This window comes from Garra rufa, chromosome 14 (assembly GCF_049309525.1).
Source record: "Garra rufa chromosome 14, GarRuf1.0, whole genome shotgun sequence".
Classification (NCBI taxonomy): domain Eukaryota; kingdom Metazoa; phylum Chordata; class Actinopteri; order Cypriniformes; family Cyprinidae; genus Garra; species Garra rufa.
The window spans coordinates 22,657,731-22,682,599 of record NC_133374.1 but is presented as its reverse complement, the minus strand read 5'-3'; the positions used below and the strand labels follow the sequence as shown (position 1 = coordinate 22,682,599).

The 24,869-nt window shown below is 35.5% G+C and overlaps 1 protein-coding gene across 1 annotated transcript in view; it reads right to left on the bottom strand.

Moving 5' to 3' along the window:
* sorl1 (sortilin-related receptor, L(DLR class) A repeats containing) overlaps positions 1–23,420 on the bottom strand; it is an 88,014-nt gene extending 64,594 nt beyond the window's left edge. Inside the window, exons 1-3 of the mRNA XM_073817825.1 lie at positions 23,136–23,420; positions 13,070–13,186; positions 8,592–8,720 (exon numbers count right to left, since the gene is read on the bottom strand). Coding sequence (XP_073673926.1) covers positions 8,592–8,720; positions 13,070–13,186; positions 23,136–23,420 — 531 coding nt within the window. The remainder of the gene's footprint in view (positions 1–8,591; positions 8,721–13,069; positions 13,187–23,135) is intronic.
* Positions 23,421–24,869: the final 1,449 nt, after the last annotated feature.

Here is a 24,869-nt window from a genome sequence, read left to right as displayed (position 1 = left end):
ATACAAAGAGAAAAATCACTCACTGCTATTGAATGAAGGACTTTATCAGTTTTAATAACAAACAAAGCATGGTTAATTCTTACAGTGAAGATCCTGTTTTATTTTACATTCAAATAATTGCATTAGACTACTTTAGACTTGCATAAAGGTATGTAGTAATTTTTTTTTCTGTTGTATTGCTATCTTTAAATTAATCACTAATATAAAGTTTTGGACCCAGTCATAATCGTGTTAAATAATCGTGATTACAATATTGACCAAAATAATCATGATTATTAGTGATGCTCCGATTGATCGGCCACCGATCATGATCAGCCGATATTGGCTAAAAATAGCTTGATCAGCGAACCCCAAAAGCGCCGATCAAAAAAGCCGATCACTTGACGTAAATTACTCGCGCGACTTTTTCACACGTGCATGCACGGCGCACAGGTAAACAACAGCAGAGCGGAGCTTACCAGTGGCAAACATGAGTTCTCCCGTCTGGAAGTTTTTCAAAGTGTCCGATAAAGACTAGTGTTGGGAAATATGCTCAATTTTCATATCGTCCTATCGTCAGCCTGTGAGATCGCCGATACACGATACTATTGTGCTAATTTATTTAATAATCTCTATGTACTAAATTCCTTATTCGTTTTGGAAGGGTAGTCTTGTTACTGGGCCTGTGACTAAGTTGTGCGTGTACAGAGTGCTGACTGTAGTTTTGCCGGAGAAGTTCAAGTTTACTTTCAGTTTCATTCTCTGCTATCTTCAGTGAGTGGTAAATGTGCATGCTTGAATGTAAATGAATGTATCTTTCTATACCCGTCATATTGCAATAATGTTACCGCTGTATGTCTGATTGTTGTCATCAGTTCATGTTGTAGTTCAGTTCATATAGAATGAGGAGAAACGGTGCGCGTGTAATTCACGTGCGTATGTTTAGCGCAATTTTATCGCACCGTAATTCTAATTGACGCATATAGATGTTACTGAGGTGAATGTTTATGTTTCCTATATACAGATGGATTCTGATATATCGTATTTAATTCAGCCTAAACCACATTTTACCACCTTTATCCTAATGACTGTACAATGCTGGATAATATAATCCTTACATCATCTTAAAAAGCAGCTACAAATAACAAGCAAAGAACATTTACATTATCAAAGAACTTCATCACTAACTAGTGTAGCCTAGTCTAGTGCGAGGTGCACTTTAAAAAACACTCCCGTTATAATCAGTTTATCTATCTACACTGTATGATGAATAAATCTCTTACCCATGTGGCGCGTTAAGGCGACGTGGCCACTCTATGCGTGTGTTTATACCACGGCAAGTTTCTGAAGCATCCTAGACCCGACTCTCTGCACTGCATCACTAAAGTTAGGCACCTTTTTGATGGATAATAATAATAATCGTCTTGCTATCGTCAAAGGCATCAGCAACTGGCGATATCTCTAACTATGGTCGATACACGATACTATCGTTTATCGGCACAACCCTAACTTGGTGGTCCTTCAAGATCTTGACTGTAGCCTATTTCTACAGTTTTTTTTTTTCAATATAGTTAATTTAGAGTTAGTTTCATTTCTACAAATGGTGCAAACTCTGCTAGATTACAAATAAAAGATTCTCATTCCCCTGCCATTCTGTGATCGGCAGTGATCGGCGATCGGCAGATCATGATCTTGGTGATCGGCCCCAAAAATGCTGATCGGAGCATCTCTAATGATTATGATTTTTGCAATAATCGAGCAGCCTAATATTAAATGTATTGAAAAGGAGTAATGAAATATAATTTAGTAAGTATTTAGACTACTGTTTTTCATACAAATACATAGAAAACATTTTCGATGTGCTACATTTGTGGTTTTAACTGTGATTATCAGGATTTAAAATGTATGCTACTATGAAAGACCAATAGATAATTAAAAAAATAATAATTCAAACTGTCAGAATAATTCAATTTCACCATATAAAAATGAGGTTGCTACAATTTTTACCAATATTACTGATTTTATTGACATAAATCTACATCTGCATCCTAACTCAAGCTACAATCAACCGTATATTTCTAAGAGAAAAAAAATTATATTATTATTAAAATTATGAGTCAACACAAACCTGTTTCTTGATTTAAAACCATATCACTTATTAGAATTTATTTTGTTAAGGGAAAATTGACTGGGAAAGTGTAAATAATTAAAAAATGTTAATTGTTTGTCATAGGGCTGGGCGATTAATCGAAAAGTAATCGAAATCGACATTCAGAACCTATAATCGATCAAATTTTTCCAGGTCAATTATTTCAATTACTTTCCCTTTAAAAACACTACTGCGTGTGGAGTCACGTAACCCAGCTCCATTACGCTACGTTATTCCTCCGACATGTCGATGGAGACCTTAAGCAGTATTTATACAGTAAAAAGCATTTACAGAATATACAAGAGTAATTTTATTTAGAAGAGATACTGCTTATTTTCTACTTTTAATATTTATTATTATTTTATAAATAATTTAATTGCAAGTTATTTATTTTCACTAATTTAAGAAAAATTTGACTTTTCGTTTTAAGCAATGTGTGCTTTAATTTCAGTTGTTCAACACTAATGTTCAATAATCATAGATAGTAGAAAGTGTGTGCACCCTTCATTCAAAAATCTCTCACTTGTAATATGTGAGCATATTTACTGTACAAAACTTGTCAGTGAACTATGAGGGCAAAAAAATAAATATTATTTAAATATAATTTTATTAATGAATAAAATAATCGTTCATTAATCGTAATCGGGTTAAAATGTTCAATTAATCGAGATTTTGATTTTAGGCCAAATCGCCCAGCCCTAGTTTTGTCATGTTCTGACCATAAAGAATAGTTTTAAACAACAATTAACCATCAGTTTTTTACAACTTTCACATTGAAACAAAAAATGTGTCTTTAAACTTGAAAGAAATAAAAATGTGGCGTTGATCGTGATAATAATCGATATCAACCGATTTGAAAAAAATTGTGATAATTATTGTATCCATATCGCCCAGCCCTTAATTTTACAAATCTTACTTTATTATCTTAAAAGGAAATAAAAGCATAAAAAAAAACATGCAAAGCGGTGCCAAGTATCTATTTTCCATACAGTAAAAGTCGATGGTGGTTTATAATGCCAAACTCCAAAAAGCATCATAAAACTAGTCCATATGACTCATGCAAAATTTATCATGTAAAATGGCCTGATTATCCTAAAGACTTGGAGCACTCAAGTCATATGAATTGCTTTTTTAATTCACCATGCCATTTCAAATCACCATTCACTTTCTTTGTTCAATAAAAAGCAGCATTAACATTCTGTTAAATATTTTCTTTTGTTTTGTACAGGAAAAGAAACAAGTCCTACAGGTTTGGAACTTAATGGCAAATATATGATGACACAATATCATTTTGGTGTGAACTATTATTTTAAAGGGATTCTGTCATTAATTACTCACCCTCATGTTGTTCCAAACCTGTAAAACCTACATTCGTCTGACACATAAGAGAAGAAATTCCTGAATAAAGTCGTTATTTCTGTATTCTTTGTGCACTAAAATATTCTCATTGCATCATAAAATTAAGGTTTAACCACTGATGTCACATGGACTATTTTATTGATGTCCTTACTACCTTTCTGCGTTTTGAACATGTCAGTTGTGTTGCCGTCTACGCAGGGTCAAAAAGCTCTCAGATTTCATCAAAAATATCATAATTTGTGTTCTGAAGATGAACAAAGATCTTACAGGTTTGGAACGACATGAGGGTGAGTAATTAATGTCAGAATTATCATTTTTGGGTTAATTATCTGTTTAACCTCTGCAGTGGTTGACAACACAACAGACAGGCTACTATATTACAGATATTTTGAAGCAGTTGGCTCCAAGAGAACATCAAAGTGTTTAAGTATAGTATATTTTTAACATAATTAATTATTCAGATTATGCATGTGTTATGCCTGTTGTAATCTGCCTCACTTCTCTTTGATCTTTCGTTTAGGAGCTTTTGCTATAAACTTTGTCCTCTCCATGGCCTGGTTATGGAAGCAGGGCACTTCCCTTTCTAGATTCCGAGGCAATGAGGACTGGGACTGAAACAGAAACACTTGACTTAAAAAGAAACCTAACGCAGTACAGAAAAATGTAAGAAAAAGAACAAAAAGAGGAAGAAAAAGAAAGTGGAGCATATGAGTCTGCAGCATAATCTGTGATCACCATCCGACCATCAACAGCACTACAGAGAACTAATTTTTTTTCATTTGTCTGTGTAAAACTCATCGTCGCAATGTTGTTCAGTGTTCTGATGGGTTTCCAGTGTTACTATGTGGTTGCTAAGGTATTTTGAATTTCTAAGTGGTTGCTTACCAGCTCAAGACTGACACGGAAGAGAAGAAATAGTTGAAGAAGTCATTGTTTCTTGTTTTTTTTGTGCGCACAAAAAAGTATTCTCATAGCTTCATAACATTATGGTTGAACCACTGATGTGTGCTTTCTACCTTTCTTGGCCTTGAATGTGTCTTTTGCGTTGCTGTCTTTGCAAGGTCAGGGATTTCAAAAATATCAAAAATATCTTAATTTGTGTTCTGAAGATGAACGAAGGTCTTACGAGCTTGGAAAAACATGAGGGTGAGTAATTTATGACAATTGTAATTTTTGGGTGAACCATCCTTTTAATATATAATATTCTAAATACTAGGAATGCAACGGTTCAGTTTGTATCACGGATTTAGAGTCATGGTTTCGGTACAGTTCGATATGTGCTATGTTTAGGAAAAAAACTATACTGTCAAATAAAAATATAGCAAATAAGAACAAATAATCAAACTAACAAGCAACTAGGGCTGGCACTAATTACTATTTTTATATAGATTAATCTATCGACTAATTTATTGATTAATCGATTAATCTAAACTACTATTTTTCCACCAAAAATAAATAAATCAACAATTTTACTTAAAGGTTGTATCAGCGATTTCAAGCCTGAAACATTAAGTGTCACTTTCAGCTGACCTTTCTTCACGATCCGCTCGCTGCCTGCCCCATAAATTGTCTGTGAAAAAAACGCGTCTCTCTGGTCAGCCTAGGGTCCGAGATATGCCAAAAAAACAATCGGTGCTACCAACGATTCCACAGATAAACAAACAGTGTTCCAACCAATCAGCGTTAGTGTTGTGGACTTTCGCTCTGCCTCCCTCACATCCCTGCACCAGTACGAAAGTCCACAACACCCACCCCCTGACGGTGATTGGTTGGAACACTGTTTGTTTTTGCTGTGGAATCGTTGGTAGCACCGATTGTTTTTTGGCATATCTCGGACCCTAGGCTGACCAGAGAGACGCGTTTTTTTCACAGACAATTTATGGGGCAGGCAGCGAGCGGATCGTGAAGAAAGGTCAGCTGAAAGTGACACTTAATGTTTCAGGCTAGAATCGCTGATACAACCTTTAAGAACATTTTATTTTTAATAAATTCTATTAATTGTAGATGTTTCTGATTATTAAATTTTAATGGAACCATTCAAATTGAATCCAGAAAAGTAATGGAAAAGGATTTGGTAAAAATAAAACTGTAAAACTCAATTAATTAGACAGGCTTTTGGCTTAAAAAAATGTATAACCATTAAAACAGAGTATAGAAAAATTAAAACGGATTTCATAGGGTCCTATAATTATAATTAGGCTTTTTTGTGGTAATTGTGTGTATGTAAGTGAACAATAGCCTTTAAAATTATTTAAAATACATATATAGTAGCAATGAGGCAATAATAATTATTTCAAATAAAAAAACAAAAGCAAGAGATCATACAATTTTATTGCACAAAACTGTTGAAATACATAATGTATAATACACAATAGAGCTAATGTACTTTACGCATTACAACGAAGGCGATTGTTTTTACACTTCACTGCGCGATCGAATCCTTGTTTAATATTGACTAAACAACATTTAATGTCCACTTAATCTTTAATATTTGGCGGCCAAATCTATGGCAACATTGGCCATATCTTTAGCACAGAAATGCTATAGCCACAGTAATTTAATGAATATGTGGACATTAAAACATGTAAACTCGGAGTGAGGGTTTAAACTTTTATTTTGAAATCGAGATTAACACTTAGCATTATGGGAACGATAGTGATGTATTCTCCTGAGTTTGCATAGATCTATAAATGATTTACCTTACAAATCTGATGAAATGGCACACGTTGCATTCCCAGATGAACGTTATAATAAATTCAAACTCACAATAACATGCAGAGATGGAGTTTGAGACGTTCCACACACGTAAATGACAACAGTTCCTGTGGAACGGCATACTGTGAGACCCACGTACCTAACGTACACACATGTACATAATTGACGCACATATATTAAACCTTTACCGCATATATTTATTTGCCTGATTCATAGCGTTTGTGAATTATGATTAATTATGATTTTAATATATAATGCAGCCTTGGAAAATAGTCTAATAATGTATTTCATGGATTCTTGTCTGGGAAATGTGCCGGTATTTTGCCGGTTAGTCTACGCGGCAAAATGAAATGGATTTATAATAGTCGATTAGAGTCAACGAATCGCTACAGCCCTACAAGCAACAGCACAAATAAATACAATAAAGACACAAATAAAATAAATTGTGCTTTTCAGGTTTTTAACACATTTATCATGTGAGGAGAGTGAGTCGACCTGAGTGAAAAGAAGAGAGTGGTGAGAAAGAAGATAGCAGATAGTTTTGAAACGAAATGCAAAAGCGCCTGTTCGGCATATTTTGGATTTTGAAAAGCCTGTTGACTTTTTCCGTTTATCTAAGGTGATACTGGAAGTTTTTTTAAACATTCATTTCTTATTTAATTGGTTACACAGTGTTTGCTGATTTTTACTTGTATTTAAGCTAAACTTAATAAGCTAAATATATTTATTTTTATTTGACATCAATGTGTATATGTTGTGTCTCCAAGCTTTCTTATTCGTTTTGCAAATAAACTATGTTTCTTATTTATTTGGTTCCACAGAGTTTACTTATTTTCAGTTTTGTATATCTATTTAAACTTTGTGTTTAAATAAGTTGTTATTTTATATTAGACACAGCCTAGAGCATGGTGCATTTTTATTTGTTTTGTTAAAAGTTGTAAGATTTATTTATAGGCTAAGTGAGTTTGACCTATTTTGTTGTTGCTTGAATTGCATTCAGGTAACTGACACTGAATTCACGCTAATTTGAAAGTCAAAGTAAAATGTGCACGGCACTTTTATCTATTTAAAAGGGATGGAAAGCGAAAAAAGAGGGACTTCTTCTGGCTCTTAAATGTTTAAACTGGCAAAGCTTAAATGAGTTTAAACGCAGATAGCAACTTATGCTGTTCAGGTCTCACCTGCACACATGTGTTATCAGCACCTGGGTGATGATGAAATAAATGACTGCTCATATTCTAGCATACAGCGCTCGCATTGAACAAGAGTGAATGGTTTGTCCATGTTTTTCCCTCATCGCTGTTGTTGTATTGGGAAGCCAGAATGTGTATCCATCAACAGAAACATACATTAGCTGAACACTGTTTGTTTGCGTGTTATAAAAAAAAAAACAATCTTACAGATGCGCTGTCAGATTTAAGTGTGGAGAACGGTATGGTTCGATTTTATACCGAGATCTGTTACTCCCCTACTAAACTCATTCTTAATACTATGATGATTGACGTCTATATTACTATTTTAATATTAGTAACATTGTGAATAATAATAGTCAATAGTAAATCATTAGAAAATCCATTCACACTTGCAAGTCAAAGCCACTATAAAAGTGATCAATCAAACAAACAAGCCCAGTATGTCGCAGAATCAATTATGAGTGCATATCAGCTCAGTCTTCACAGTTATTCATGAGACTTTATGTCAGGATTATTAATTTATCACAAACGCATTAAAATACTCGCATTAAAATACTAACAAACCACAAAAGCACCCTGCCAATATCTCTGTTCATTATCCCATCTGTAACAACCGAGATTTAAAGTTCTTCTCCACATGCGGATCAACGGCGCAAAGAACTCTGCTCACGCGAAATGTAATTAAAGGGCCCTGCGCTCCTACCAAGAGGTTGTATGCTTTACAAATTACACTCGTAATGCTTTAGCGTCAATCCTTCAGCAGCAGCAGCAGCAGCAGCAGCAGCAGGCGGCAGCTGCAGTGCCAGCCACATCATTGACTCCAGATGAATGGTCACCGTCTGCTGCCGTCAGCCCCTGCAATAACGCAATGCAGAGTCCCACAGCGGTTCTGCCACACCACTCCAACTCCCATGAGCCTCTGCACCTCACAGAGATTCAATGGAGCAGCCCGTTACAGTGGGTACCAAGGGCAGAGAACTAAGGATGTAGCTTGTGTTTTCGCCCAGCCCTGCTCTCTTGGAAAACACCATCTGTGGGTGTATAAGCGATTGGAGTGGTGGAAGGTCACAGCTGCAGATGGCCGGGAAGCAGTCAGTGTCATCGCGGTCTTGTTTGACCTCGGCTTAAACTGACAAAGACAAGACAACTCAAGGATGTCACATTGATAGTCCAGCTAATGTGTCTCGCACACTTACTCGTTTGTTGTCGGCGGGGCTGTGGTAAAACTGCGAGATGACCTGTTTCTTGCCCTCCAGGTCCCCAGACAGTTTAAACTTCTCTGATACGTGGGTGAAGGTGGTTCCATAGTCATAAGACACGTACACCTGTTAAATAAACAACAGCATGTTAAATATCAACCTGATACACTGCTGGAATTGTTAATCTGTTCCAAAACCTGGTAGGTTGCCTTGTTGTTTACTTTCTACATAGGCAGCTGCCTTCTAAGTCAACATCTTAATTGAAATTAAACCTTTTAACATTATATGTGCCCTCGACCACAAAACCAGTGATAAGGGTCAATTTTTTTTAAAAGTGGGATTTAATTGGGATAAATAAGCTTTCCATTAAAGTATGATTTGTTGATAGGATAAAATTTAGCTTAGTTACAACTATTTAAAATCTGGAATCTGGAATCACCTTCAAAGATGTCCAAACGAAGTTCTTAGCAATGCATATTACTAATCAAAAATTAAGTTTTGATATATTTACAGTAGGAAATTTACGAGGTATCTTCATGGAACATGATCTTCACTTAATATGCTAATGATTTTTGGCATAAAAGAAAATATAATTATATCATTTTGACCCAAACAATGTATTGTTGGTTATTGCTACAAATATACCCATGGTACTTAAGACTGGTTTTGTGGTTCATGACACATTTGGTACATTCTTATAAGTGAGAAACTCCTTGTCTCAAAAACAACTCTACATAAGACTTTGTTTACAACTGAGCATTCGTCTTGTGTTTGATTGACAGGCGATCTGACCAATCTCTGACCAAAATCTGCCATTTTTTTCAGACAAACAAACCAGACAGGAGAGTAGATTAATGTCATTAGACTTGAACTTGAAAAATGGAGTGCACTGACGTCTTTCCACAGTTGAAACGAGATACCGTCTGATGTTCATTTATGTTTATTTTGTGTTGTACTAGTTAGGGATGGGTCACGATTTTCGAATATTCGATTAGTTAATTTAATTACCGAATATCGAATAGGTTGTGCGATTATTAATTTCCCCAAGTGTTGGGTGATGATGCGCGGGGGAGGGTGGCGCCGCCAATAACGCACTTCAAAGCTGTCAAGGACAACAGAAGAACAAGATTTCTAATTCTAATAAAATGAATGAGAATGAAGTGCAGTGCAAACTCTGCCGTGCGAGGCTTGTTTATCATAGTTGAAACACTGCAATGCAAAGGCTGTTCTCTGCGGCCGGAATATCTCAAACAAAACTCTGAATGGAAACGTGAAGATGCGCATGAATTGAAAAAATGCGCATAAAACGTATGTGCACAAATAAGTAGGATAGACTTTTTGTCCGATAAGAAAAAAATGTGCATAAACTACAATAAGAAAACTTTAACAGAATAAATGCGCTTTAAAAAAAGTCATGTGGTTTTGCACGACGGAACGGGATAACTTGACTAACCATCTTGTTGCACAGCAATGTTGTTTTAGTGATTCTGAAATGCTTCCTGCTGTCACTTGCCCACCACGGCACCAGCCCCGCCGTCGTTTTGATTATTTTATTTTTACTAATAAAAATCATTTAGTTCAGTTAGAGAACAAACAGTACAATTGAGAACTGAACGCGGCTGCTCAAGTCTAGTCGCATCTGGGGCAGGAGTCTGATTTCATCACATGAGGAGTGCAAGTCGAGTGAGGTGAGAAAGGCAATATGTTGGCAAAAGATTTAGTTTTTAAACGAAATGCAAAAGTGTCTGTTTTAAAAATAATTTGACTGCTGCCGTTTATCTAAAAGGTGATTTTGGAAGCTCATTGGAAGAACATTCGTTTATTTATTTGCTTATGTAACAGTTATTTTATTTTTGTTAATAAATGAATAATTCTATGTTTGATATAGACTAAATAATTTTGTCGTACTGTTTTGTTGATGTCCATTCAATTAATTGACACCGAATTGACGCTAAATCGAAAGTAAAATGCTCACGGTCTATTTAAAGCCATTTAAAATCAAAGGAAAGCGTGGGAACGAGGGAAAACTCTAACGAACTATCCCCAGCATTTTTTTTTAATGCTATGAATGTTCATGCTCATTTTTAAAACAGAAATGTCTTGGCTTATGAGCAGCTGAATGCTAATCGATGGACTGTTACGTTAATAAGTGCCATGATTCGTTTATGTTTATTTATTATATTAATATTTCAGCAATCATACATTACAACCATTTAATGGCTTATGTTAAGACAGATTTGTTAAGACAGATTCTCAAATGAATTAAACAGTTTATCATACATACTGAAAGCGTGAATGGTCTCGTGTCCTCTCTCTGTTTATGTATGTGCGTGCATACACGGGAGGGGTGCGATTTTCGAATAATAATCGAATAATACCCTGCGATTATCGAATAGTATTTTTGCTTAAAATGCCCATCCCTAGTACTAGTACTAAAAAACTAGTAATGAGGAAGAGATGGTCGGTTCAAGTGTAGCTTGAACTGAGGCACCACAGAGATCTGTCACGACACATTCAAGAGCCATAAAAGAGTATTTATTGTTTGAATTTCTTAAATTTAATAGCCAAGACTTTGTTTCATACCAAAAGTAACTTGCTCTCTCTAGTTTGTCAGCATGTTGTCAGTGTTTTCTTTGCTCCGCAATGTATTTTTCACTGTGAGAACATGATGTGCGAATGGTCAATTGATTCCAGCTTGATGTTAGCATGTTGCTAAGCTAACAGCATAATCTAACTGATAAAAATAATGCTTCTGAGGCATGAGACTCTTCTTACAGTCACATCCAACAGATTTTGAAGTTAGCATGTTACCAAGCTAACAGCTTGGAAATCAAATACGCAACTTCACGCTCATAAACGCTTGTTATGTGAGGCCTGCTAAGACTGTGTTTACATTGGATTTCAAATGTTTTATGTTAGCATGTTGCTAAGCTAAAATTATGAAACTAATAAGCAACTATTTATGTCTCAAAAATAACACTCTTTACATGAAGAGCCTGAGACTCTACTTACAACTGAATCCAATAGATTTTGATGTTAGCATGTTGCTAAGCTAACAGCTTAATCAATTCTCATTTTATGAAACCATATTGATTCTTAAATCCCAAAATACAATTCATCTAGCCTATTTTCATTTAATGAACTGAGTATTGTAGCACGCGTCCCATTCAATAAATCGCAATACGCTTTTGATATGAAACAGTCTCAGATTTCAAATTCTGTCCATTTTTTTTAACAGTTTTCAAACAATAAATGTCATTTTGACGCTGTTTAATGTGGAGTGACGGATGAGTGTAGTGCCTCAATTCAACAGAAGCAGCAGTGCGAAGCGCATGTGAACTGATCATCTCCTCCACTTTCAGCATGAAATAAGCATCCGTCTCATGTACTCACTATATCAGTGTGTCAACCGCACAAAGACATCAATATAACCATTTGTCAATTTATAATCTACCGTACCTGATATATATCCAAAACAATCCCTATCGAAACGGAATTGCAATCAAATCGAATTGTGCCCCAGCCCTACGTAACCAAAAAATAAACAGGATCTTTTTCTTGGTACAATAGTCCATTTTGGATTCAACTGTTTATCAATACTTTTCAGCACTGGTTGAAGTTTTCATTTGTCACTTTTTTACATGTTAGTCACATTTTTATTGTTAGAATTATATTGTGAGTATTATATTGTGGTATTATTGTTCTTTTACTTTTTTTTTTATAAACAATTGGCAAGAGAATGTTCATTTCACGCACCATGAGTCAAAGACAAATTTCCCTTCAAGGATAATTAAGTGTATTTATTTCATTCATGTGTCTACCTTCTTGGACGCAACAATTTTACAGACTGCATTCTGGGATTGTCTTCTCCAAAGAGGATACGTCTAAATCTGCCAGAATTTGGCTCAAAGAATGTTAAGTGATCATAATTAGAGCAGTTAATCTGGTTTTGGAACAGATCGTTTCTGTAATATAGTCATCTGTAATCACATTGCAATTTCCTCAGAGAAACTGGTTTGCACTTAAAGCTCTTTTTCCTGTAATCTGCTTTGTCTTGCATTTCACTAGGAACACCTGTAATGCACTACACAGGTGAGCAGATAACAGCTTCAGCACTCCATAAAGTATGACTGCACCACTTTTGTTCTCGCATTTGCATTAGATAATATTTAACATAAAAGCTCTGCAATTATTGGAAACTACACAATTATTGCCACGCAGATGGAAAAGTACATTCAAGGGCGCAAGAGAATATTTCCTGGTAGTATCCGGCAGCATTTAAGATGATATAATGAAAGTGCAGGGAACTGAAGAACAGAGGGAGGCCTTTCATCTGTATGACTCAGAGAGCACTAAAAAGCAAAGCTAGCTGGTCAAGATATCCTCTACTTCTTACAGTGAATTTGTCTGATATATATAGACTCATACATAACGTTGGAAGTCGAAAGTTCTGAAGTGAAAAATGAGACACTCACCGAGCTGGTCTTGGGATCTGTGGCACCAACGCTGTCTCTCGCTAACGCTACTATGACGTTGCTCTTCTCCCCGGCCCAGTGGACCACCATTTGATTATGAGAGTCATTCAGGTTGGCCTGTGAATACAAAATATGATGAACAAGCTGACTGGCTACATTATAGCTGACATTTATTTTGCTGTGGTCAGACAAGTATTTAGGTTTCCACAGCACAAATCAAGCTGTCATGGCATACCACTGTTTACAACTGACTCAAAGTTGATTCTCAAAGACATTTCTCTGCTTCTGCTTCACTCACTTTTCCATTTCAGTCGTATTGCATTTGTAATATCAGCTGAAATGAATCTGGATTTGACAGCGGAGTTTGTAGTATAGACTGCAGGTGCGCCTCTTGTACATAAGGCCAACAGCCTTCGAGAAAACAACCACAAATACACACAAACAGAGCAGAAGCGAGCTGAGCTGCACCACAGAGGCAGAAAAAACTGAAACTACGCGTTGCGGCGTCCCAATCTGATCTGTCGAACAAAGAAATGTATGTCATCTTTTCAAGTCCATCCCCCTCTTCTCTTTCCACTAGAAACAGCCTGTCTCATCTTTAATTCAAACTTCTGCATGAGGACCATGGGTTCCTCAAATGGGTTCTCCTCTGATATCTCCTGACAGACATAAAAGAGAACTTGCAAAAGGTTGTTTTCGTAAAAAAAAACACTACTTCTAGTCCTGTCTAAAGGAACACTATTGTGGATCACTGGCAAACAGAATCACTTACTTAGCCTTATTACACGGCTCTTTGGAATGCTTGATTCTGATTGGTCAGTTGAGACATTTGCAGGTTCGTTCTTTTCAAATAATCACCGCTCCAAAGTAATAACGCATAGCCGGTACTACTTGTATGTTTAAAATTTGGCGCCATCTTGTGACAAACACTGGAAAACCACAATTAACAATGGAAAATTTCGACATTAATCTATTTAAATTGTCTTACTAAAGTACATAGTTTGAATGTTAGTCACGTGGTACTATATCGGTCCGCGGAAGGATAAAAATGTTAATCTAAAACAAATATGCCAATAAAAGGTTTCAAATTCATATTCATGTCCAGTTTTCTTCCTTATGTGGCAAGTAGCCATGTAATAAGCGGGATAATGTACAGGCAGCCTGTAGTTATCGCGAAATAAGCCCCTTCAGTGTGATACTGATCACACTGTCGGGGCTTATTTCTGCGATAACTACCGGCTGCCTGTACATTATCCCTTACTTAGCATGCTGAACAACTTTTTGTTTCAAAGGTCACCTTACAGACCTTTGACAGAAGAAAACTACTTCCCTTTGCTATACCATTTTAAACACAGTGTAGGATTAGTAATAAGGCATACTGATGTTTATTTAGGAAGGTCTGTTCTTTGTAATGTACAAACAGTAACTCTTTGCCTCAAACTACTTCACCTTGAATGCACAGTCATATTTTTCGCCATAACACGGTAGTAGTAAATCTCCCTGTCCTGTAGGCCCTCTTGGCAAGCAGCGTGTTAGTACAATATAGACACTTTAGGAGACTGACAGTTGTTAAGAAAACTTACAATAGGAGTTTTATATATAGCCTCAAAACTTTGTTTTATCTCTATTAATGAAATATGACAACTAGGACTGGGTGATAAAACAATAATGGTAATTATCACAATATAACTTTCCTTGATAAAACGACAAGAGTTCGATAAATGACTAGTTTGAAGTCAGATGGAGAAACACTGCGTAAATATACAAATCCCCATCATTTACCATGGATTTACCGTAGTAACACTAACTATACCATGGTATTGTGTTAGAAATGTGGGATATTCCATCAAATTTGATGGTATTATTAATGTAGACATGTATTAAAGGAGTAATGGAATAAAATTATAGTATTATTTGTGAGTAAGCTATAGCGTTTGTGCATTTATACTAAATGCATTTAGACTGCTTTTCAACACATACCCTGAAACCATAGTTACATTTTTACCATGGCACTGAGGTGCTATATGTGTGGTTTTAACTGTGGTTAAATGGAAGACCAATAGTTATTTTTTTAATAAAACTCAAACTTTCAGAATAATTAAAGTTCACCATATAAAAATGAGGTTGTTTTAATTTTACAGACGGTACTGTTTTTGATAATGAACATAAATTTACATCCTAAAGTCTGGTTTAGACTACACAATTTTTTTGTCGGTTACAACAGTCACTGTGTCAGACTATCCGATTTTGACTCCTTAAATCTTGTGTCGTGAAAAAGAAACATGTTAGACTATACGTTGCTACCCGACCATTCATTGCTTGCCATCTTTAAAGGGATAGTTCTGAAAACGAAAATTCTGTAATTAATTACTCACCCTCATGTTGTTCTAAACCCGCAAGACCTTCGTTCATCTTTAGAACACAAATTAAGGTATTTTTGATAAAAATCCAAGAGCTTTCTGAGCCTGCATAGACAGCAACGCAACTGAAATGTTTCCAGGTCCAGAAACATGCAAGGACATCGGTAAAACAGTCCATGTGACATTGTTGGTTCAACCGTAATGTTACAAAGCTAAGAGAATACTTTTTGTGAGCAAAGAAAACTAAAATATGACTTCATTCAACAATATTTATCTTCCAAGTCACATCCTCCACCATTATCGAGAGTACCACAACACATGATCTGTTTTACCGGGAACATTTTCAGTTACTTTGCTGTCTATGCAGGGTGAGAAAGCTCTTGGATTTCATTAAAAATATCCTAATTTGTTCTGGAACAACATAAGGGTGAGTATTTAATAACAGTATTTTGAATTTTGACCCTTTAACTACATACTTACTGTCATCTACACTACCAGACAAAAGTTTGGACAAACTTCCCCATCAAAAAGAATGGGGAAGTGTGTCCAAACTTTTGACTGGTAGTGTATGTACGGCGGGACTAGACAGAATGTGACAATGTAAATGCAAGAGTATAGTGTTTAGTGGACTTCTATGGTGCCCACGAGATTGAACTTCCAAAATGAAGTTTAAATGCAGCTTCAAATGGCTCTAAACAATCCCAGCTGAGGAAGAAGGGTCTTATCTAGCGAAACGATTGGTTCTTATTCAAACAAAAATTAGAAGATTTTGAAGCTGGAGGAGAAAATGAGATGGGAGTTTTTCGACATACCCTAACTGTCTTGAACTGGAACAAGTTCACAATTCACGCAGAGCTACACAAGACAAGCATTTGAGGTTAAAAAATATATAAATAGTTTTTTCTTTTAGAAAATAACAGATCATTTTACTAGATAAGACCCTTATTCCTTCTAAGACCCTGGAGCCCTTTAAAGCTGAATTTAAACTGCATTTTGGAAGTTCAAACTCGTGGGCACCATAGAAGTCCACTATATGGAGGGAAATCCTGAAATGTTTTTTTTTTTAAGCAATATCACTCATTAGAACATGCAGAAACTAAGAAATGACTTTTACATTCAAACATATATTGTGTTTTGTCATGTTAACCATGACCATAAAGAGTAGTTCAAAACCACAATTTGGTTTCTGGTTTCTACAACTTTCACTTAGAAGCAAAAATCTGCCTTTAAACTTTTAAAAGGAAATAAAGATTTTAAATTTATTGTGATAATCATTGATATCGACTGCTGTGGAAAATTTTATTGTGATAATTTTTTGGGCCATATTGCCCAACACTGAAGTTCCATACTTTTTTCTAAAGGCTATAAAATTTGTTTTAAAAAGTATGCTACACACAAAAAATGTGATGTGTATCGACATCTTGACAACAACATTTTTCAACCATGTGCTGATGTTTAGGTGACCTGTCTAACGTGTTTGTTTTTAACTATTCAAAGCAGAAGCAAATTTAATCACATATGATCTGCCATCAGTCAAACAACCAGTTAGTCTTGACACAAATGTACACTATTCTCGTAAATGTTGCTGTTTTAAGCCCTGTGGGAGTTTATGGAGGACTAGTTTTAACAGTTTTTAACATTTAAATGTTAACATTAACATTGAAAAACATTGGCTTTTATTAATCCATTTGTTAAAGTAATTCACTGTTAAAAATCAAGTTAAAAAATGGCACTAGACATTCACTGAAAAGTCATTTTAACAAACCAATGAACTTTCAACTGAATTAGCATGGAGAAAAATGTCAATTTGTACTTCATACAATACTTCAAGTGATTTATGGTTGACTGCAGGTTTTTTAACAGCTGATTAATCTCTAAAAACAGTTCCCCACCATCTCATCAGGATGTGTAGAAGAGCTTTTCCCACCACCTTGCCAACAAACACTGTGAAAGAGCAAATGGTTGCAACCTGATCCATCTCAGCCCCGGCAAACTCTCGGCTCTGCTTATTCAAAGAGAGTTAAAGGCCTGTCTGCAACTTCTGGTTATCCTGGAAATGGACTTTCTGCTAATCTAACAAGGCCCTCATTTATACTGACACCGTAATATCCTGAAAGCATCGACAGTAAGGTAAGACAAGTGCAAATAACTTCATGTTCATTATGGCTTGTCTTGAGAGACTGTGAAAATAAAATAATTAACTTTTTCCCATTTCTAATGTATTATTCAGCAGGGAAACGACAGAGTGTCAGCACTAGAGCACCTTCGCCCATCGCTGCAAGCAACGCTCGGCTTGAAACCATGACATCATCTCTGCAGCACTAACATTTGGGCCAACAGTTCAACAATTTGCCTACCCATTCCCTTTTGGCAACCAACCATACGAGAAAAAATACGGGTGAACCACACGTTTAATATCACTGTGGCCGTAACCAAAGGAAAACCGAGGAGCCATTATCCTGTTAAAGGCTTAAAGTACAGTTAAAAGCTGGTTTTATTATTGCAGTATGGATATGGGACCATTACAGGAATGTGTAATGCTACCATGTAATGAACATACTTCAAATTCATATACTAAAAATGGAAATGTTCATTCTCTTTTGATATTCACATTAGTAAATCATCTTACTGACAAGATTAATACTGGGTTCATCTGTAATTTTCTTGTTGATGTTTGTTTAAAATTGTGTCTTACAGGAACGATAAAGATTATATGAGTCATCTGTGTTGATTTGGTTTCACCTTGAGCTTAATGCAAGAAACCGAAACTAAACCAGCACGCTGTTCAGACAAGTTCCAGGAATACTCCATGGAGTCATTATAAACATCTATACCGCCCTCCATTTACCTTCCCCGGGGTTTTAAACTTTCTTATCACAGAAACGAAACTAAAATACTCTGCAAGTAAAGCAGCTTAAACATCATGTTTAAACAGGAATACTAATGTGATCCACGTGGGCAAGTGGGTTTCTATGAGCATCCTTTGTGATACACACAAATAAAATTAACTTGTTATAAAGTCTGTCCAAAATTATGATTCAGTCTTAACACACATTTTTTAAGCACTACAAGGATGGACAAAGATAAACTAAATAAGAAAGAATGAATGTAATTACCAAATAAGATTTAAAATCTGACTTCACATGACTCGTAAGTCCATGCTTATCCTCCGAAAGGTGAGGCAATGTCAAGGCAACTCATTTAGATTCCGGTTATTACTTTATGGTAATGATTCTGCATTACATACTTTACATACTAGAACAAAACTGCATTTGTTTGCCAGCAGTCATAGCTTGAAGCTCCACTGAAGTGTTTTAAAACACACAGCGTTATTCTATATGTTGACGTAATTTTAACTGAAACAGGAAAGCAGCCCCCCTTTTTTACATAGCCAATAGCGTTTTGTTTATATCACAGCTTGGGCCAGAGACTTTGAGCTCAGTAAAGCCACATTTGACAACATATGGCAGCCACAATCTCATCCATATTGCTATAAAATATATTCTGTGTAGAATTCAAATGGGTCCGATACATTTTGTGGTCTGCACTGGCTGTTAAGTTTTGAATGCTTTTATCTTGTAAATGCGAATTTTGTAATTGTTTCGAAACACACTAGTTTACAGATAACCTTAAAGTCCCCATGAAATCGAAATTTAAGTCTTTCAGCTTTTAGTATGAATATGTTAGCCTTAAGGTTATTTGTAAGCTAGTGTGCTCCAAAACATGAACAAAATTCGCATTTTGAAGATATAAGCATTCAAAACTTACAGTCTCTAACTTCAGCCAATTTGAATCAACGATTTTGATGACATCACCCTGCACTTCAGCTTCTCATCAAACTTTCTGTCCAATCAAATGCTCTCTAGAATCCAACACATCCTGTCCTCTACACTATAAATGGACTGAAACTGCGGCTAAAATTGGTCACTTGTTCACATAATTTGTATTTTCTGCATGATAAATGGCATATAGTGCACTATATAGGGGATAGGGAACAATTCAGACAATGCAAATTTGCATTTGGTTGGAGCGAATGTGTCATATGAACCGCATTTCAGGAATTTTCTCCATATAGTGGACTTCTATGGTGCCCTGCGAGTTTGAACTTCCAAAATGAAGTTTAAACGCAGCTTCAAAGGGCTCTAAACAATCCCAGCCATAGAGAAGGGTTTTATCTAGCGAAACGATCGGTCATTTTCTAAAAAAATAAAATAAAATCTATTTAATTATTAACCTCAAATGCTCATCTTGTCTAGTTCTGCGATGCGCATACGTATTCTGCCTAATCCGGGTCAAGACAGTTAGGGAATGTTGAAAAACTCCTATCTCATTTTCTCCTCCAACTTCAAACTCGTCCTACTTCGCTGCAGAAGTACAATGTTTACCCAGTGTTTACAAAGTGAACGTGCAAAAAAGGTCAAACAGCCTTTTCAAAAAATAATTTAGAGCCCTTTGAAACTGCATTTAAACTGCATTTTGGAAGTTCAAACTCACAGGCACAATAGAAGTCCATTATATGGAGAGATATCCTGTAATGTTTCCCTCAAAAAACATAATTTCTTTACGACTGAAGAAAGAAAGACATGAACATCTTGGATGATAAGGAGGTGAGTACATTATCTGTAAGTTTTTGTTCTGGAAGTGAACTACTCCTTTAATATATGAGAGAACAGATGGGATCAGGATTCAAGATCCATGAAATGAATTAAATTTACTAGAAAACTTGTTTTGAATGTGTAACATTCTTCTAAGAAAGAATCATTGCTTCATCAGGACTGCGGGGTAAAATTGTCCTATTAAATTGCCTCTCCAAAAGCACATGTATACACAAAGGTGCCAATTTGAAAAAAGAAAAAAAAATAGATGGGATTGTTTGGTTTCAATGTTTTTTCTCAGTAAAAACACTTATAGCTACAAAGCCCGCCAAGGCATTTGCCTTCAAGTGCTGTTCTTGGGCTCTGGCATTGAACTGGATATTTATGATAATGACTCTGTCACAATTCTCCAAACTTCATGAGCAACTGTGTGTCACAACAAGTCTCCAAAGAAAACAACAAAAAGACCTTTAAAACAGTGCATATTCTTATATTGGCAGAGCTGAGGACTTTTCTAGGTTACTTGGTCACAATAGACAGAAAAGAGTGGATTGATGTGTGTTACATCTTACCTAACACTGCTTTCTCTGTATGTGCCAAAAACAACACATAAACCAAAAGGTCTGAAAGAGGGAAGGAAGGAAGGGGGGCCCAGATGGGATATCTTAATTGGATCATCAGAGGGGGTAATTCACCACATAGCAACTGCAATAGACTCCATCCAGGACACTAATAACACTTCATAGAGGATTTCCTGTACACTCTACAGGGTGAAAAGGGGAAAAGTCGAATCTTAGTGGACGCCCACCGCTTCAACTGCATGTGCATTACAGAAGAATTATATGTGACCCTGGACCACAAAACTAGTCATAACGTCATTTCTCTATAAACTGGAATAAATAAGCTTTACATTGATGTATGTTTTTTAGGACAGGACAAAATTTGTCCAAGATACAACTCTTTTAAAATCTGGAATCAAAATATTAAGAAAATTGTGTCCGAATTAAGTTTATAGCATTGCATATTACAAATCAGAACTTAAGTTTGGGTATATTTAGGGTAGGAAATTTACAAAATCTCTTCATGGAAAAGGTCTTTACTTAATATCCTAATGATTTCTGGCCTAAAAGAAATATTTGTCATTTTGACCCATACAAAGTATTGTTGGCTATTGCTACAAACACACCCGTGCTGCTTAAGACTAGGTTTTGTAATCCAGAGTCACAAATGATGGTATAATATCGAGTTTGAGAATCCAACTAAATCCAACTAAAATGCATTTTCCAAATGTTTTTAGTTTCACAGACTTTTGATTGTAATGCCACAAGTGAGTCACAACAAATCATACTGTGAAACATCACCTACTATAGTAGATGAGTGTTTTTGAGCTCTTATGAGGTCAGCCAGCCCTTCCAAAAACCACAATACCTGTATTTACACTGCCAACCACAATCTTGTGTCTATGTACATAGAGCAATGACTGTTTTTCAGACGAAATTCAGTGCTTTGACCCATTCAAGATTTCAAAGGCACAATGGATCTGTGCTAAAAGCAAAACTAGGAACTGCTGCACGGCTGACTTAACAAACATCTCGAAGCGAGACACTTGAGGGGGTAAAAGGTTTAGCTGGGAAACTTCCCAGCAAGACTGTGCAACCAGTTATGCCTCTCTGGTTTGCTAATGCTTGCGTAACAAAGCTGACGGTAAACAAACAAAGACACACTGTGTCATACATTTAATAGGAAAACAGATGAGCCGAGTCTGTTTCTAATTCCCAAGAGGCTGACATTAAGCATAAAGCCTTCAGAGTAGAAACAAACAATGTTATTTATATATAGGGAGACCGGGGTTAGTTTCCACAAGGGTTTTATCTCAGCAACTGTAAGGTTGTAAGTCAAAAATATCTGTTTTACCTAGTCATTTGGGGGTTTAAAAATGATTTACCATCTAAATGTTGCCAAAAAACCTAATATAAGCTGTTTAGTTGGTTCTGTTGTGACAACATTCCCCACATGGCATGACAATATTTGACCCTGGACCATAAGCTTAGATAGCATGTGTATATTTGTAGCAACAGTAACAAATACATTCTATTGGTCAAAATTATGCCAAAAACCATTAGGATATTGAGTAAAGATCATGTTTTATAAAGACATTTAGTAAATTTCCTACTGTAAATATATCAAAATGTAATTTTTGATTAGTAATACGCATGGCTAAGAACTTCATTTGGACAACTTTCAATGGAATTTTCTCAATATTCAGATTGCACCCTCAGATTTTTAAATCATTGTATCTCGGACAGTTCTAACAAACCACACATCAATGAAAAGCTTATTTATTTCACTGTCAGATGATGTACTAATCTTTTAATGGTCCAGGGTCATATGTGTTAAATGAGCAGACAACTACCCTCGATCTATCCATATTACAGAATATTTATTTATATAAAATGCTTTCAGTAATTATTGGACACCCACTGAATTATGCTTTGTCTTATTCTAGAACTAACATTCAGTATTAGCATAACTAGAAAGACTAGAGAGAAAATGGAAATGTATACTTAACAAAGGAAACTTAAAGGCAATATCTGATTCAAAATATTGCATACATAATGTCTCGTTCAGAAGACACATACAGAGAAAGAGAAAATGAAAAATCACTTGCAAGAAAACCGTTCAAATACGTTTTCACATAGTGCATCCTAAGAAAAAAATGATTTGTTTTGGTATATCTTGACTGACATATGAGATACGAGAGAAAGGTGAGACTGTTTATTCGGTGGGTAATGATGAAACCTTCCCACATTAATTCAAGTCTGTGATACGGAAAATGTGTGTGTGTATATATATATATATAAATCAAATTTATAACTGTTTACCCTCACTGGAGAAGCAATATTTTCCAAGACGAAGGAGTACGAGAACCTTTCATCTGACAAACAGGTCAATTACACTTAGGTGACTGCGTGCAAAGCAAAGGTGAATGATACACAACTATTGGAAATAACGTTAGTGAATTTAACATTTATGAGGTTATGCAAACTCATGAGGATGTTTTTGCCCTTATTATCTAAGCAGTCCCACCTAATGGATGTAAACCTCGCTTACCCTTCCATAAACCTTTGGCACGGGTGATCCAGCAGCATTCCGCCGAACGCGATGCTGGTGCGCGGATGAAGCCTCCCTGACTTCTCTGTCCAGACGCACGACGCGACTTTCTGCATGGTCCAGGTGTGCACGCACTAAGGAGAAACCCCTGTCCTGTGGTAGCATGAATCTCTGGTCATGGTGAAGTCGAAGCGTGGAGGAGATCGCGCCAGGAACGAGTAATAATAACAGATATATGGCACAGCGACTGAGCGCCAGCATCTTGCGTGTCTGCCCTGACGCCATGTTTGTGTATGTTGAATGTGATGTGTGACAGGGCGCCTCTAGCGGTCAACCGCATTCACACTCATTAGGCTACCATGGATACGGATGGGACATGATGGCACATGATGTTTTGTTTTGTTTTACATAAACTGTAGATTGGCAAGACCAAAATAATGGATTGTTTTAGGTAAGGTTTCTTGGAAAGAACGTTTTGCATCAGTAGCATCGTTACATCTCTGTTAAAGGTTAATATGTGAAATAATAATATGAATAATAATTCTTCATCACCTTGTTTTTAGGAAAACCTTATTGCGTATTTCACCAAATTTGATTCCAATTCAACAAATTACTCCAGTAAGAAATAGTAAATGTATAAATTACCAGAGCTGGGTAGTAACTACATGTAATCTGGATTATGTAATCCAAAATTTAAGTACTTGTAATTAGATTAAATTACATTATAAATACTCGTAATCAGACTACAGTTACTTTTTTATGGATTACATGATTGTATATTATTCACACAATAGCAATATATTATTTATTTATTATTATCAACATTTAAAACAGTTTTTTTTTTCAGAAGTCTTTGATGAATAGAAAGCTCCAAATATCAGCATTGATCTGAAATAAAAAGCTTTTGTAACATTATACACTATACCTTTCAAAAGGGGAATGATAGAAATGAATACTTTTTGATCAAAAGTGATAATAAATACATTTATAATGTTAAAAAAGATTTTGGTTTCATTAATAAGTGCTGTTCTAAACTTTCTATTCATCAAAGAAACCTAAAAGGTTCTACTCAGCTGTTTTCATAATAATAATAATAATAATAATAATAATAATACATATTTTTGAACAGCAAATCAGAATATTAGAATGATTTCTGAAGGACCATGTGACTGGAGTAATGATGCAAAAAATTGAAATCACAAAAATTGAAATTAAATCACAGGAATAAATTACATTTTCAAATATATTCAAAATAGAAAACAGTTGTTTTAAATAGTAAAAATATTTCAAAATTTTACTGTTCTTGCTGTACTTTGGATCAAATAAATGCAGGCTTGGTGAGCAAAAGAAAAAACATCTTAAATTTTTGACTGGTAGTGTGAATGTAAAATATAAATATACAAATATAAATTTAAACAATATATTTTTAGTAAGTGTTTTATTTTGACTGATGCTATTTTAAAATGATTTATTTGAATTTTGCATTTTTATAATTTAATTAATTGTTAACTCACAAACCCCCTGCGGTTCCTTCACAAACCCCATCTGGTAAACCTTGACATAATGCAATGTTTAATGCACTTTGATAATATTAATATTATTAATATTATAAGGATAATATTATTTAAATCAATGTAATAGACCAGTGGAATTAGTAGCAGACTACAATTTTAAGCGATCTACCCAGCTCTTTTGTAGTAGTAAAATATTTTTGGATCAAAATTGAAAAAAAGC